Source organism: Haliotis cracherodii, unplaced genomic scaffold (assembly GCF_022045235.1).
Source record: "Haliotis cracherodii isolate W230 unplaced genomic scaffold, xgHalCrac1.p SCAF_10, whole genome shotgun sequence".
NCBI lineage: Eukaryota > Metazoa > Mollusca > Gastropoda > Lepetellida > Haliotidae > Haliotis > Haliotis cracherodii.
The window spans coordinates 4,029,751-4,046,041 of NW_027266265.1; the positions used below are offsets into that span (position 1 = coordinate 4,029,751).

At 43.4% G+C, this 16,291-nt stretch overlaps 1 protein-coding gene across 1 annotated transcript; it reads right to left on the reverse strand.

Moving 5' to 3' along the window:
- Window positions 1-11,757: 11,757 nt before the first annotated feature.
- Window positions 11,758-12,651, reverse strand: LOC139445111 (uncharacterized protein SPEM3-like). The gene has a single exon (XM_071226208.1). The coding sequence runs from the start codon at window positions 12,649-12,651 to the stop codon at window positions 11,758-11,760; it is 894 nt and encodes a 297-aa protein (XP_071082309.1).
- Between the last annotated feature and the right edge of the window lie 3,640 nt (window positions 12,652-16,291).

The window sequence follows — 16,291 nt, forward strand, 5'->3', positions numbered from 1 at the left end:
TAAAAGGCGACTAACGTGATCGGGTGGTCAGGCTCGCTGACTTGGTTGATGCATGTCATCGTATCCCGATTGCGTAGGTCGATGCTCATGATGTCAGTCACTGGATTGTCTGGCCCAGACTCGATTATTTACAGACCGCTGGGATATTGCGGAGTGTGGCGTTAAACAACAAACAAACACAACTTGACAACTACAGTACGGGCACAAATAAACGGGAAATGCAATTCATTTTCGTATATATAACAACAAACAAACAAACAAAATATACACATGCAAAACACAATCCTAAGCAAAGCTGTATACAGAGTAACCTCGCAAGTCCGTCTCCTGTTCCAGACATATCCAGATCATAAACAGTAAAGAGTGAATGAGTATGGTTTTATGCCGCTTTTTGCAATATTCCAGCAATATCACGGCGGGGGACACCAGAAATGGGCTTCACACATTGCACCCATGTCGGGAATCGAACCCGGGCCTTCGGCGTGACGAGCGAACGCTTTAACCACTGGGCTACCCGACCGCCTCCTGAACAGTAAAGAATGGATGCAGGGTAACCAATATAGAGTTGACCCCGCCCCTTCGGATACCTCGCTAATCCGAAGCATTACAGCTGGAATACAATAATATTAGTTATTAGTTATTTTATTTATATATTAGTTAATTTATATTAGGATTCTCGGTAATACCACGATAAACGTGTTTCTCACGCCCACCGACGGAAACATCCTGAAGCCGATCCTCTCTTTTTTAATGCTAATATTCTATTCGAACTTTTTAGAAAAAAAACGGGTTGATGAAGACACTCTGAATGGTCGAGTTATTGAGAAAAGTGAATGTCCAGATTAAGGAAGTTTCATTGTATACGAGTTCTAAGGGGGCTGAATGACAGATTCAGTATCCTATATCTCACGTATCACTAAATGCAATTTATTTGCACTTTGTAAAGGGCAGGCATGTCTTTGATCTAGAACTGCAGGTGAAATACTTCTCATCCTTTGATGGATGATAAAGACGTTTTGTTTCTGACATCAATCATTTCCGATACAATCTGTTCACAGGTACAATTCGTCTTTGATGTTCTTCTCAGTTCCTCGGGGTTTAATTTTTGAAATAGCTAAAATTCATATACATCGGTGACAAAGGAACGGTGATATAAACAGTCGACATTGAGACAGGTGCCTGTACTTATTGCAAAATAATACATGATTTATTCACCACAGCATGAGGTGATTTGACACGTGCGGTGTTCTTTTTTTAAAACCAACAATTAACAGTCTCTATCCGTCCGTTGATTTGCGGAAGACACCCAGAACAGAAATCAATTTTCAGTACAGTGAAACCTCGTTTATCCAGAAGGTGTGTCCGGATTAACGAACCTAGGTTTTGAGAGATGCCTTATGTTTATTTTTAGACGCTACAGAAATCGTGTGGAGGTTTCACTGTCATTCTTAAAAAACAACAACCTAGCCTGGAAAACACTTGTACTGACTTGCGAATCGTCTGTGTTAGATGGTGAGTTGACAACTCACATATTGCAGCTATATTACGGCGGGGGACGCCATGAATAGACGTACATGTGAGAGATCGACCATAGACTTGCTGCGAGGCTCCTCTCCTCAGAAGACGTCGACATGTTATGTGAAGTAAAATGAGCCGATATACAACTTCCTTAGACTTGCACAAGTCTCAAAGACAATAAATATTAGTTTAAATAATACTTTGTAGATTATGTAAATAATAAGAACAAGTCCTCAGAGTACTGAACACATATCTAGACTTGCCTATTAGGAAGATTGAATAAATATGCATCTATGGACTTTTCTTTGAGTACAGCCTTGGAGCAAGGCTAAAACTTCCTGAAAACCAGGAAGTAGATTTGGAGATATGGCAGTTATATCCGCGACAGCGGGGACGACGTTCTGGGAACAGCAGAGAAAAAATTGCACGCTACAGGATATAAGTGGGGATTCCCACCCCCACCCCGACCACAACACCAAGAACATTACATGACTTCCGGGAAGCGTAATAGCCAATTAGCCCCATGTACGCCGGATGCCGAGACCTGTTAGATGGCGTTCCGGATGCCGCAAGGCAGTAGGCTTGGTGCCATAAAATGTAATTATGGTACGCGGATGGCATTATTTTAATGCTGAAATTTATCAGCAGCTGTAGTAGAAGCTGAAGTAGTAGTATTACTAGTACAGCAGTAGATGATGCTGTAGTAGTAGTAGTAGCAACAGTTGTAGCTGTAGTAACAGTAGTAGAAGTAGTAGTAGTAGAAGAAGAAGCAGGTGTAGTCAGTAATGGTGGTTGTAGTAGTAGTCGCTATGGAGTGAGTGAGTATGGTTTTACGCCGCTTTTAAAAAATTTCCAGCAATATCACGGCGGGGACACCAGAAATGGGCTTCACACATTGTACCCATGTCGGGAATCGAACCCGGGTCTTCGGCGTGACGAGCGAACGCTTTAACTACTAGGCTACCCGACCGCCCCAGTCGCTGTGGATGAAAGTGAGTGAGTGAGTGACTGGGTGGGTGGGTGGGTGAGTGAGTGAGTAACCCTTGGCGGGGAACACCACCATGTACTTCACATGCTGCACCGATGTAGGGAATCGACCACGGACATTCGGCGTGACGACCCAACACAGTAACACATAGGTTCCTGAGTACAGTTGAAGATTTATTGCTGTGAATCTTTTAACGTCCACAAAAGATTATTTACTGACCTCCATGAAACAATTATACGTAGGCGAGCGACAGCGTTATGTCTTTCTAACTTAAACTTTTACGATGGACGAGTGGGACCAAAGATACAGAATACCAATTGCTTCACGTCTGAAATGTTAATAATAGATGCTTAATGAAAATATTCACTTATACGTGGGACAATCTTCGTCACTCCTTTATCCGTGGATGTCATGTAGACGACATTTATACCGTGAAAAACGTTTATTTCACATTAAAGTTATTCGTGCAGTGCTTAATGATCTTCCTCCTCCAACTTAATGTTTGGCTCGACAGATGAGATCAGGTGTTAATGTCTTCTCATTTAAGTCGATCGATGTCTGTGAACTTCAAAAGTGAATTCATAAAAATATATTTTAAAAAGTGAAAACGAAAGATTTGGAAACTCCGAACACCAGCTATAGGTCACGCCCACATTGATGGCTGCTATGGTTGTTGATCATTGTGCTTAATACTAAACACAGTGATGTTGTGATGTTTATACTGAACACAGTGATGTTGTGATGTTTATACTGAACACAGTGATGTTGTGATGTTTATACTGAACACAGTGATGTTGTGATGCTTAATACTGAACACAGTGATGTTGTGATTGTTTATACTGAACACAGTGATGTTGTGATTGTTTATATTGAACACAGTGATGTTGTGATTGTTTATACTGAACACAGTGATGTTGTGATTGTTTATACTGAACACAGTGATGTTGTGATGCTTAATACTGAACACAGTGATGTTGTGATTAATTATACTGAACACAGTGATGTTGTGATGTTTATACTGAACACAGTGATGTTGTGATGTTTATACTGAACACAGTGATGTTGTGATTGTTTATACTGAACACAGTGATGTTGTGATTGTTTATATTGAACATAGTGATGTTGTGATGTTTATACTGAACACAGTGATGTTGTGATTGTTTATACTTAACACAGTGATGTTGTGATTGTTTATATTGAACACAGTGATGTTGTGATTGTTTATATTGAACACAGTGATGTTGTGATTGTTTATACTGAACACAGTGATGTTGTGATTGTTTATACTTAACACAGTGATGTTGTGATTGTTTGTACTGAACACAGTGATGTTGTGATTGTTTGTACTGAACACAGTGATGTTGTGATTGTTTATACTGAACACAGTGATGTTGTGATGTTTATACTGAACACAGTGATGTTGTGATTGTTTATACTGAACACAGTGATGTTGTGATTGTTTATACTGAACAAAGTGATGTTGTGAATGTTTAATACTGAACACAGTGATGTTGTGATTGTTTAATATTGAACCAAGTGATGTTGTGATCGTTTATACTGAACACAGTGATGTTATGATTGTTTCTGCTGAACACAGTGATGTTGTGATTGTTTATACTGAACACAGTGATGTTGTGATGCTTAATACTGAACACAGTGATGTTGTGATTAATCATACTGAACACAGTGATGTTGTGATGTTTATACTGAACACAGTGATGTTGTGATGCTTAATACTGAACACAGTGATGTTGTGATTGTTTATACTGAACACAGTGATGTTGTGATGTTTATACTGAACACAGTGATGTTGTGATTGTTTATACTGAACACAGTGATGTTGTGATTGTTTATATTGAACACAGTGATGTTGTGATTGTTTATACTGAACACAGTGATGTTGTGATTGTTTATACTTAACACAGTGATGTTGTGATTGTTTATACTGAACACAGTGATGTTGTGATTGTTTATACTGAACACAGTGATGTTGTGATTGTTTATACCGAACACAGTGATGTTGTGATTGTTTATACTGAACACAGTGATGTTGTGATTGTTTATACTGAACATAGTGATGTTGTGATGTTTATACTGAACACAGTGATGTTGTGATTGTTTATACCGAACACCGTGATGTTGTGATTGTTTGTACTGAACACAGTGATGTTGTGATTGTTTATACTGAACAAAGTGATGTTGTGAATGTTTAATACTGAACACAGTGATGTTGTAATTGTTTAATATTGAACCAAGTGATGTTGTGATTGTTTATACTGAACACAATGATGTTATGATTGTTTCTGCTGAACACAGTGATGTTGTGATTGTTTATACTGAACACTGTGATGTTGTGATTGTTTATACTGAACACAGTGATGTTGTGATTGTTTATACTGAACACAGTGGTGTTGTGATTGTTTAATACTGAACACAGTGATGTTTTGATTTTTATATACTGAACACAGTGGTGTTGTGATTGTTTAATACTGAACACAGTGATGTTTTGATTTTTATATACTGAACACAGTGATGTTGTGATATTTTATACTGAACACAGTGATTTTATGATGTTTATACTGAAGACAGTGATTGAAGACATCATAATGTGGAAGTCGGTGATGTAGAAGACAGCTGAATGTTGAAGTCGGTTAATATCGAAAACAGCTTAACGTGAAAGTCTGCTAATGCGAAAGACAGCTTGATGTGGAAAACAGCTTGACGTGAAAGTCGATTTAGGTGGAAAACAGATTAATGTGGAAGAACAGGTTAATGTGGAAAACAGCTTGATGTGGAAAACAGTTTGACGTGGAAGTCGATTAGTATGGAAAACAGGTTAATGTGGAAAACAACCTAATGTGGAAGACAGCTTGAAGTGAAAGTCGATTAATGTGAAAAACAGCTTAATCTGGAAGACAGTTTGACGTGAAAGCCGATTAATGGGGAAAAAAGTTTAATGTGGAAGTCTGTTAATGCGGACGCCGTCTTAATGTAGAAGACAGCTTGATGTGGAAGTCGGTTCATGCGGACGCCGTCTTAATGTAGAAGATAGCTTGATGTGGAAGTCGGTAAATGCGGACGCCGTCTTAATGTAGAAGATAGCTTGATGTGGAAGTCGGTTCATGCGGACGCCGTCTTAATGTAGAAGATAGCTTGATGTGGAAGTCGGTTCATGCGGACGCCGTCTTAATGTAGAAGATAGCTTGATGTGGAAGTCGGTAAATGCGGACGCCGTCTTAATGTAGAAGACAGCTTGATGTGGAAGTTGGTTCATGCGGAAGCCGGTTAATGCGGACGCCGTCTTAATGTAGAAGACAGCTCGATGTGGAAGCAGAGCAGAGTGATGCAGGTAGACGTTATCCAGTGTGGTGAAACCCAATGTATCTAGGATTCGAACCCACAAACAGCAGATCCCTGTTGAGGTCCAGCTCTGCACAATGAGTTGAGTTGACTTTAACCGCTGTGCTACCCACAAGTACTCCGTGAAACATACCACATGGCTATTATCTATAGAATTTACATTTCAATAGAGATCAAAGGAAATATATCAACTCCATAACTGCAGGTAACGGGACTAAATAAATAAAACAATGTACAATATCCAAAATCTCCAGTCATAAGCTATTGTCACTGAGCGATCGCATGAACGACAGCTTCAAGGGTACGGTGAGTGCCTTGCCCCCAGCAGAGGTTGATGTCGCATGCTGTTTATAGCTGAGTGACAGCTATGGACACCCATTGTTATACTGCGGATGAAATCTACACGACTACTGAGAAATGTACACCCAGTGACTCGTACCTCTCGTGTTACTGCCACTCCAAGCTTTGAGAGTCTGTTACACTTGATCGAGGTTAGACAATGCACAGCACGACTCCAACAAGTACCTTATCATTTATGGTGGGGCCCATATGTGGAAATATTAATCGATATTGGGAATGGATACAGGTTCTTGATTGCGAAGATTTAATCATAGTCTTGTTGAACAAATATGTATCACGTTCAATAAACTATCAGAGATGAAAGGTTTTGTGATCAAACGGCTAATGGGAGATCATCGTTGATCAAAGTTCATCCAGGTAGCGCAGGGTGGTTGCCAACTGCCAACCGACTTTCATGTGTATTTCTATGTATGAGTGAGTGAGTGAGTTAGGTTTAACGCCGCTTTTAACAATATTCCAGTTATATCGCGGCGTGTCAGTTTAATGTGGGAGGAAAGCCCGAAGTGATGCAGGTCTCAGACGTTTACCACTTCGGTGAAACCCACGAGCACGGGTATGGTGCTGACAAACCTGGAAACACAATTGGGGCGAACCGGGATTCGAACCAACAATCATAGGTTTCTGGCGTGCCCAAAGGGATGCAACACTGCAGACCGCCGTCATATAGCTGGCGTTAAACAACAAACAAACAAAACGATGTTTCAGAACTACTTCTAGACCCTTCTTCGTCCATTCGAAAATATTGAAACAGAGTAAGGATAAGATTTATGGATGAACAACTTCTTTATTACAATTAGGAGCGACGTTTTGTTGTAGGTTTATTTAGCTGGAGTATTGCTGAGTGCGGCGTTACAATCAATCAAGCAATCAAGCAAGCAATCATACCTCAGGACTGAAGGGCGGTGGGCAACCTAATGGGTACCATATGTGAAGCCAATTTCTGGTGTCCCCCTGCTCGCTCGCTCACTCACTCACTCACTCACCCACCCACCCACCCACTCACTCACTCACTCACTCACTCACTCACCCGGGTAACAAGTGAGTAAGAGAGAATGGTTTAACGCCGCTTTTGGCAATATTCTAGTAATATCATGGCGGGGGACACGAGAATTGGGTATGGGTACAATGTGTGAAGCCCATTTCTGGTGTTCCCCGCCGTGATATTGCTGGAATATTGCTAAAAGCGGCGTAAAACCATACTCACTCACTCGTGCACATTATGGTAAAAGCATGAAATTAAGCACACATGTTAATCACATCAGTATAATAAAATTTAGATAAAGTGCCATCTCATATTTGACCTCTGGTGACCTTTGCCTCCCACAGGCCAGCAAAGTGTGCAGACAGCTACTGCGATGTGGCTGCACAAAAGGCTGTCGGGCACACTGCGTTATAGTCACATTAAGCTGCACTGGAGAGTGCAAGTGTGATGGATGTTACTAGTACATGTACGTGTCGCCAGCATGGTAAAGTTATTTTTCTTAAGATATGAATATCAGGTGATATAAACCCTCGTCATGAAGACACAGACAACAGCGTGGCAATTTAACGAAGACTTCCAATGTGCTCACCATTGATGAGTTATAATATACTACAATTACCGTTAGGCGAGTCGTTCACCATATTGATGCATATTACCAATAATTCCAGCCGTCAAGGGTCAATACACTCAACAAGGTTTAAAACTTACTTTGAGAACATTTATATATTTTCACACCAAAATAGTGGCTCTGGCTAATCCTTGTTACCAAGACATCAGATCTTCAGAATGTCAGCCTTTTTTCAAGATGGCCGCCAAGGTGCCCTAATGTCAATTCAACGATGGGACTTTATCTAAATTTAACTTTGTTGACACATTTCATGTTTTTACCACAAAGCGCACGGTTATTTCACACTATGATAGGGGCACGGGTGGCCCAGTCGTCTAAGGCGCCGCGATTAGCTGTGCAGAGTTGCGTCCCTTTGGGCACGCCAGAAACCTATGATTGTGGTTTGGAATCCCGGTTCGCCCCAATTATGTTTCTAGGTTTGTCAGCACCATACCCTTGCTCGTGAGTTTCGACGAAGTGGTAAACGTCTGAGACCGGCATCACTTCGGGCTTTCCTCCCACATTAAGCCGACACGCCGCGTAATAACTGGAATACTGTTAAAAGCGGCGTTAAACCCAACTCACTAACTCATAGTAATACTATGATATAATCCGCCCTACTAAAACGCAATACGGGGCAGCCCTGAATCACAATCAATGATATTGTGTCCAAACAATCAAAGCGTCCTTGCATGCGGACCCGGCTTCTTAAAATAAGCTGATGTGTAGCATATATAATGAAGTGGGTGAAAGAACATGTCCAGATTCAGGTGACCACTGCACACAGAGTCTAGATTCAGGTGACCACTGCACACACAGTCTAGATTCAGGTGACCACTGCACACAGAGTCTAGATTCAGGTGACCACTGCACACACAGTCCAGATTCAGGTGACCACTGCACACACAGTCTAGATTCAGGTGACCACTGCACACACAGTCTAGATTCAGGTGACCACTGCACACAGAGTCTAGATTCAGGTGACCACTGCACACACAGTCCAGATTCAGATGACCACTGCACACACAGTCCAGATTCAGGTGACCACTGCACACAGAGTCTAGATTCAGGCGACCACTGCACACACAGTCTAGAATCAGGTGACCACTGCACACACAGTCCAGATTCAGATGACCACTGCACACACAGTCTAGATTCAGGTGACCACTGCATGAACAGTCCAGATTCAGGTGACCACTGCACACACAGTCCAACTAGCGGATGGGAATCACAACAGAGTAACCAGTCGAACTCACAAATGACTATTGTAACTGTTTCGACAGTGTATGGAGCAGTGGGGTAATGGCCGTCATGCCGAAGGCCCTGGTTCGACTCCCCATATGGGCACTATGTGTGAAGCCCATTCCTGGTCCCTACCCCCCCCCCCCCCCCCCCCCCCCCATCAGCATCATCATCATCAACACCATCACCATCTCAACCACCAACATCATCATCATCATCATCACCACTATTACCATCATCATCATCATCATCACCACCACCATCATCAACACAACCATCACCATCACCATCATCACCATCATCATCACCATCACCACCACCACCACCACCTCAACCACCACCACCATCACCATCACTATTACCATCATCATCATCATCACCATCACCAACATCATCATCATCACCATCATCACCACCACCACCATCACCAACATCATCATCATCATCAGCATCATCATCACCACTATTACCATCATCACCACCACCACAATCATCATCATCATCATCATCATCATCATCATCACCACTATTACCATCATCATCATCATCATCACCATCACCATCATCATCATCATCACCACTATTACCATCATCATCATCATCACCACTATTACCATCATCAACACCATCACCACTATTACCATCATCATCATCATCACCACTATTACCATCATCAACACCATCACCATCACCATCACCACCACCATCATCATCATCATCATCATAATCATCATCATCAACAACAACACTCTTACCATCATCATCATCACCACCACCAACAACATCATCATCACCACTATTACCATCATCATCATCATCATCATCACCACCATCATCAACACCATCACCATCACCATCATCATCATCACCACCACCAACAACATCATCATCATCATCATCATCACCACTATTACCATCACCACCACCACCACCACTACCATCATCATCATCATCATCATCATCATCATCATCATCATCACCACCATCACCATCATCACCACCATTACCATCACCACCATCATCACCACCATCACCATCACCGCCACCATCACCATCGGTTCTCGTTATCAGCGAGATAGAATCATGATATAATGTTGATGCTATATCAGTCGCTATCATCGTCACCATCTTTTTCTTCTTTTATTAATGAGGATTCTTATCATTCCAATGATGATGCTTTGTTGTCATGAAGGTGGCAATATGATGATAACAGCACACCTGACGAAAATACAAAGGTGTGTTTAAAGTTTGTTTGATGTTAAACGCCACAATCAGCCATTTGACGGCGGCAGACATGCTTGTAGAATCGATCACGTAAATGACTTGACCATTGTGTTGATGCCGTAGCACATATAGCCGTTGGGTGGACGAATGTGTCGTCGGCGTAGGCGTTGATATTCAGCCATCACGTCTCTTGACGTCGGTGATTAACGTTAATGCATTAAGAGTAAAAAAGGAAGAGTACCGTGCCTATCTGTAATAAAAAAAAACAACAGACAGCTTTAGCAAACGAATTGTAGTACTGACGATTATAATCAATATCGTATTTGGCCGTGATGGCGCCATTCTCTAAACATCAAGACCACAGCCCTGTAATTATCGCAGTTTATCTAAACACTGCCATGACTATCGTTATTACAGCAACTCCGGTAATATGATTGCCCGACAGTGCACTCGGTGCCCGCTCCCCCATTGTCTTGAGGGTTCCCCTCCTCTCCAGACATCATTTCACAGGGTGTATAGACATTCAACAGTCTTGTATTTAAGCACATGACGTCTGAGGTGACGTGCACCGGGAACCAGGTCCATAGGCACATTAGCCACGACCGCTGACACTATCGCCGCCGCACGGCCATGACACGCCGGAATACGGGGTACGCGACCACAGGCATAATGGCGCAAATCTCGGAATCCGTTTAATTCCTGCCAGATCTATTTTGCCGTGTCTGCCGACGTGGTCACTGGGTTCAGAGTAGAGGTGTTGGGGGTGCAGAAATGAAGCTGATAGGATTTAGACGTGATGGGACCAATTAAATGCATATTGAAATACTTTGCTTCATTTTAGGATATGGGGATTGGGGGCAGGGTTTTGGAATTCACAAATTTCAAATGCACTTTTGTGATATGAGCTTCGTAGGATTTTTGTCATATGGTGAGAGTACTTGCAAGCCTCGGAAATACATTTCAGCAAGAACCAGAAATAAAGAAATTCGTACAGTTTGAACTTGTACATGTGTCTTTAATAGTTCATTAACAAAATACACGCTAATAGCTAATGTCGTTTTGAATAAGCGGGTTCTAGTGTGTTTGTGTTGGAGCGGGGTGGGGAGTGTCTGTGTTTATGACGTAGTAGCATGGAGTGCCTGTGTTTGTGGAGGAGTAGGAGTGGGGAGTGCCTGTGTTTGTGATGGAGAGGGTGTGGGGAGTGCCTGTGTTTGTGATGGAGTAGGCGTGCCTGTGTTTGTGATGGAGTAGGAGCGGGGAGTGCCTGTGTTTGTGATGGAGTAGGAGTGCGGTGTGCCTGTGTTTGTGAATGAGTAGGGGTGCCTGTGTTTGTGCTGGAGTAGGTGTGGGGAGTGCCTGTGTTTGTGATGGAGTATGAGTGCCTGTGTTTGTGATGGAGTAGGTGTGCCTGTGTTTGTGATGGAGTAGGAGCGGGGAGTGCCTGTGTTTGTGATGGAGTAGGAGTGCCTGTGTTTCTTATGGAGTAGGAGCGGGGAGTGCCTGTGTTTGTGATGGAGTAGGAGTGCCTGTGTTTGTGATGGAGTAGGAGTGGGGAGTGCCTGTGTTTGTGATGGAGTAGGAGTGCCTGTGTTTGTGATGGAGTAGGAGTGCCTGTGTTTGTGATGGAGTAGGAGCGCGATGTGCCTGTGTTTGTGATGGAGTAGGAGTGCCTGTGTTTGTGATGGAGTAGGAGTGCCTGTGTTTGTTATGGATTAGGAGCGGGGAGTGCCTGTGTTTGTAAAGGAGTAGGTGTGCCTGTGTTTGTGATGGAGTAGGAGTGCCTGTGTTTGTGATGGAGTAGGTGTGGGGAGTGCCTGTGTTTGTGATGGAGTAGGAGTGGGGAGTGCCTGTGTTTGTGATGGAGTAGGTGTGCCTGTGTTTGTGATGGAGTAGGAGTGCCTGTGTTTGTGATGGAGTGGGTGTGCGGAGTGCCTGTGTTTGTGATGGAGTAGGTGTGCCTGTGTTTGTGATGGAGTGAGTGTGCCTGTGTTTGTGATGGAGTAGGAGTGTGGAGTGCCTGTGTTTGTGATGGAGTAGGAGTGCCTGTGTTTGTGATGGAGTGGGTGTGCGGAGTGCCTGTGTTTGTGATGGAGTAGGTGTGCCTGTGTTTGTGATGGAGTGAGTGTGCCTGTGTTTGTGATGGAGTAGGAGTGCCTGTGTTTGTGATGGAGTAGGAGTGCCTGTGTTTGTTATGGAGTAGGAGTGCCTGTGTTTGTGATGGAATGGGGAGTGCCTGTATTTGTGATAGAGTAGGTGTGCCTGTGTTTGTGATGGAGTAGGTGTGCGGAGTGCCTGTATTTGTGATAGAGTAGGTGTGCCTATGTTTGTGATGGAGTAGGAGTGGGGAGTGCCTGTGTTTGTCGATGACATCCCCAGTTGTCAGATCGGGTACGCGTGTCCATGAATTCCTCAGTTGTCAGATCGGGTACACGTGTCCATGACATCCTCAGTTGTCAGATCGAGTTCACGTGTCCATGACATCCTCAGTTGTCAGATCGGGTACACGTGTCCATGACATCCCAAGTTGTCAGATCGGGTACACGTGTCCATGACATCCTCAGTTGTCAGATCGAGTACACGTGTCCATGACATCCTCAGTTGTCAGATCGAGTATACGTGTCGATGACATCCTCAGTTGTAAGATCGAGTACACGTGTCCATGACATCCTCAGTTGTCAGATCGAGTGTATGTGTCCATGACATCCCAAGTTGTCAGATCGGGTGCACGTGTCGATGACATCCTGAGCTGTCAGATCGGGTGCACGTGTCGATGACATCCTCAGTTGTCAGATCGATGGCACATGTCCATGACATCCTCAGTTGTCAGATCGAGTACACGTGTCGATGACATCCTCAGTTGTCAGATCGGGTGCACGTGTCCATGACATCCTCAGTTGTCAGATCGAGTACACGTGTCCATGACATCCTCAGTTGTCAGATCGGGTGCATGTGCCCATGAAATCCTCAGCTGTCAGATCGGGTGCACGTGTCGATGACATCCTGAGCTGTCAGATCGGGTGCACGTGTCCATGACATCCTCAGCTGTCAGATCGAGTGTATGTGTCCATGACATCCTCAGTTGTCAGATCGTTTGCACGTGTCGATGACATCCTGAGCTGTCAGATCGGGTGCACGTGTCCATGACATCCTCAGATGTCAGATCGAGTGCATGTGTCCATGACATCCTCAGTTGTCAGATCGAGTACACGTGTCGAAGACATCCCCAGAGAGTTGCATGCATCACTCTCGTAGATAGTGTGCTCCTTGTCGTCATCGTGGTAATTAGCACTGTCGAAGATGATTGAGTATCATCAGAAGGTGTCGCCGTGATAACTTCAGCAACGACTGCGATGATGCAAGCAACTACCTACATTAGCAAGTTTATTTCACATCCCAGCTGGACATTTAAACGCACAATCTTGGTCCTGCATATCGGCCAAATATATGTTAGATTTTATCACATGCTTATTTCTATTTAATTCTTCTACAGAAGGTCACATCTACCTAATATAAACTATCTATCACGACCCCTCCCTGTGAAATACACGTGTGCGATCGTTGTTCTAGACACACCCTACAAAACACACAGCCTTTCAACCGGATCAACCTTCATACCACCCCCACCCCCTTTCCCCCGTCACCCCTCCACCCCATACATACCGAAGGTGGAGGGAGGGGGTGGGTGTTTAATGTTAGCACATGCTCTTGCCACACATATGCAACTTCTAATTTACGTATGGATTAAACTCCAAATGATGAATGATCTTAATGAGTAAATAAACTAAGTGTCTGGATAACACAGATCAATGGAATTGGCGACAATATATATGAGCGGTGCCCCGTGAAGGGTTGATCTACGAGGCCGTGTACAGTGAAACCACCTTGCAAATTCCAGATCAACGCCCATTCTCCATCTGCTATGGAGAATCCATCCCCACAATGGTCTAGACCCGTGAAGATTCCGGGGTACAATAGGTCTTCAGCAACCTATGCTTGCCGTAAAAGGTGACTATGCTTGTCGTAAAAGGCGACTAACGGCATCGGGTGGTCAGGCTCGCTGACTTGGTTGATGCATGTCATCGATCCCAATTGCGTGGATCGATGCTCATGATGTTAATCACTGGATTGTCTGTTCCAGACTCGATTGTTTACAGAACGCCGTCATATGGCTGGAATATTGCGGCGTTAAACAACAAACTAACCAACCAACCAACCCACAATGGTCTCCAAGACATAAGAGACCACTTCACTTATTTACCTGTGCATCCGTAAATCAGATGTAAATCTCAATGCTGTAAATCTCAATGCTGTAAATCTCCCCAAAGACCGTTTCATCCGACTCTGACGTGCTCTTAAGGCACAACAAATCTGCAAATATTATCCCACTCCAAACTATCCTTTCCCTCTGTCGTGAGGGTTATCTCAAGCATGTACTATACTGTACGTACTTAAACATAATTAGAAGTCACCTCGATACCACAACGTGTGTGAAACACTTGGCGTCATCCCCAACACTTGACTTAATTATATAACAGAGCCACTTGACCATTCATCTCCGGGTTGAAACCACAAGGTTATTGAAGGGTTTTATCGTATATTTGTTGTGAAATCGCCGACAAATTGCTTGGCATTTGTGATATATTCCCTAAAGATTCCGTTGCGTGTTTGTATATCACGGGGTTCATGCTGGTTCGAGGAATCAATGTGGTACAGGCTAACTATAATAACGTGAGTCTTAGCTGTAATAAAAATATATACTGATGGACAAAAGAAAGTATACACTTGAACATTGGATTTGACAAAAAATACAAAACTTATCAAAACGTTTCTTGGCTGAAAACAGTCGCTGAAACACTGCAAAACACAACCACGCACCCTCATCAAATACATTACCAGCGAATAAACATTTATTGTTTGTTTCACTTTTAGCCACCATCAAGTATTGATGTATATTTTCTTTTAATATACCCTTTAGAACGCTAGTGAAACTATTGTCGGCATGTTAGGCGAGGGTCGGACAAGAGTGTACGACATGGTCACGTACGTAGGGTATTAAATTATACAAGGTATCAGCATTCAACAAGGTATTGTCTTTCTGGGTAAGTTCCCGTGACTAATGCTATCGGGAGTGCGGTTCGCCAAGTGGCGCAACGCACGTATTTTGCTGTACAGAGTTACTTCCCTTAACCATGCCAGGATCCACTGATCCAATACTGGAAATGAATGTGATCTTATTTTGTTTTTCAGCACAGCACACGCTGGACCAAGCTAACAGGTGTTACATCACAGAAATACTAATCACTGTATATTTTAACCCAAATCACTCGCGCACTTTTGATTTGTTTCCATAAAGAGAAATACAGCAAAACCTCCTTAGTCCGGACCCAGTGAATCCGGACAGCTCACCTTCCGGGCGAATACAGTTGAGGACGCTCCCTGTACACAACGGACAGTACTCTGTAACTATGAACCGTTAATCCGAACCAAATCACTGAGAACGGTAATGTCTGTATTAACGAGGTTTCACTGTAGACGTTTAAGGTTGATGTTGGCTGTACTACAGTGAAGCCTCGTCAATGCGAGACCTCGTTACACAGACGTATACTCGAACGAATATTGAATGAAACGTTTCAGAAGCGATACAGTAAATCCCCGTTAATCCAGCCCCGTCTTCTGGACCATCTAATACTGAGGGTAACATTTACATAAAGAATATGACGACCCATGACATGACGATAAAACGAGTGAGTGTAGTTTTATGCCGCTCTTAGCAACACTCCAGTGATATCACGGCGGGGTACAACAGACAAGGAGCGATCAAACCCGGGTTTTCGGCGTGACGAGCAAACGGTTTGACCACTAAGTTACCCACGCCCGCACGCACGCACGCACGCACGCACGCACGCACAGAGCCGGTCCAGGTATTATGTGCATATTTATTTACTGTCCACTTAATGTGACGAATCACACACATAAAACGGAGTATAGGAATCACAATTAAAGGATTGTT

Coding starts and splice junctions, on each gene's coding strand:
- LOC139445111 (XM_071226208.1), bottom strand. CDS start 12,651: ATGTCATCGACAAACACAGGCACTCCCCACTCCTACTCCATCACAAAC.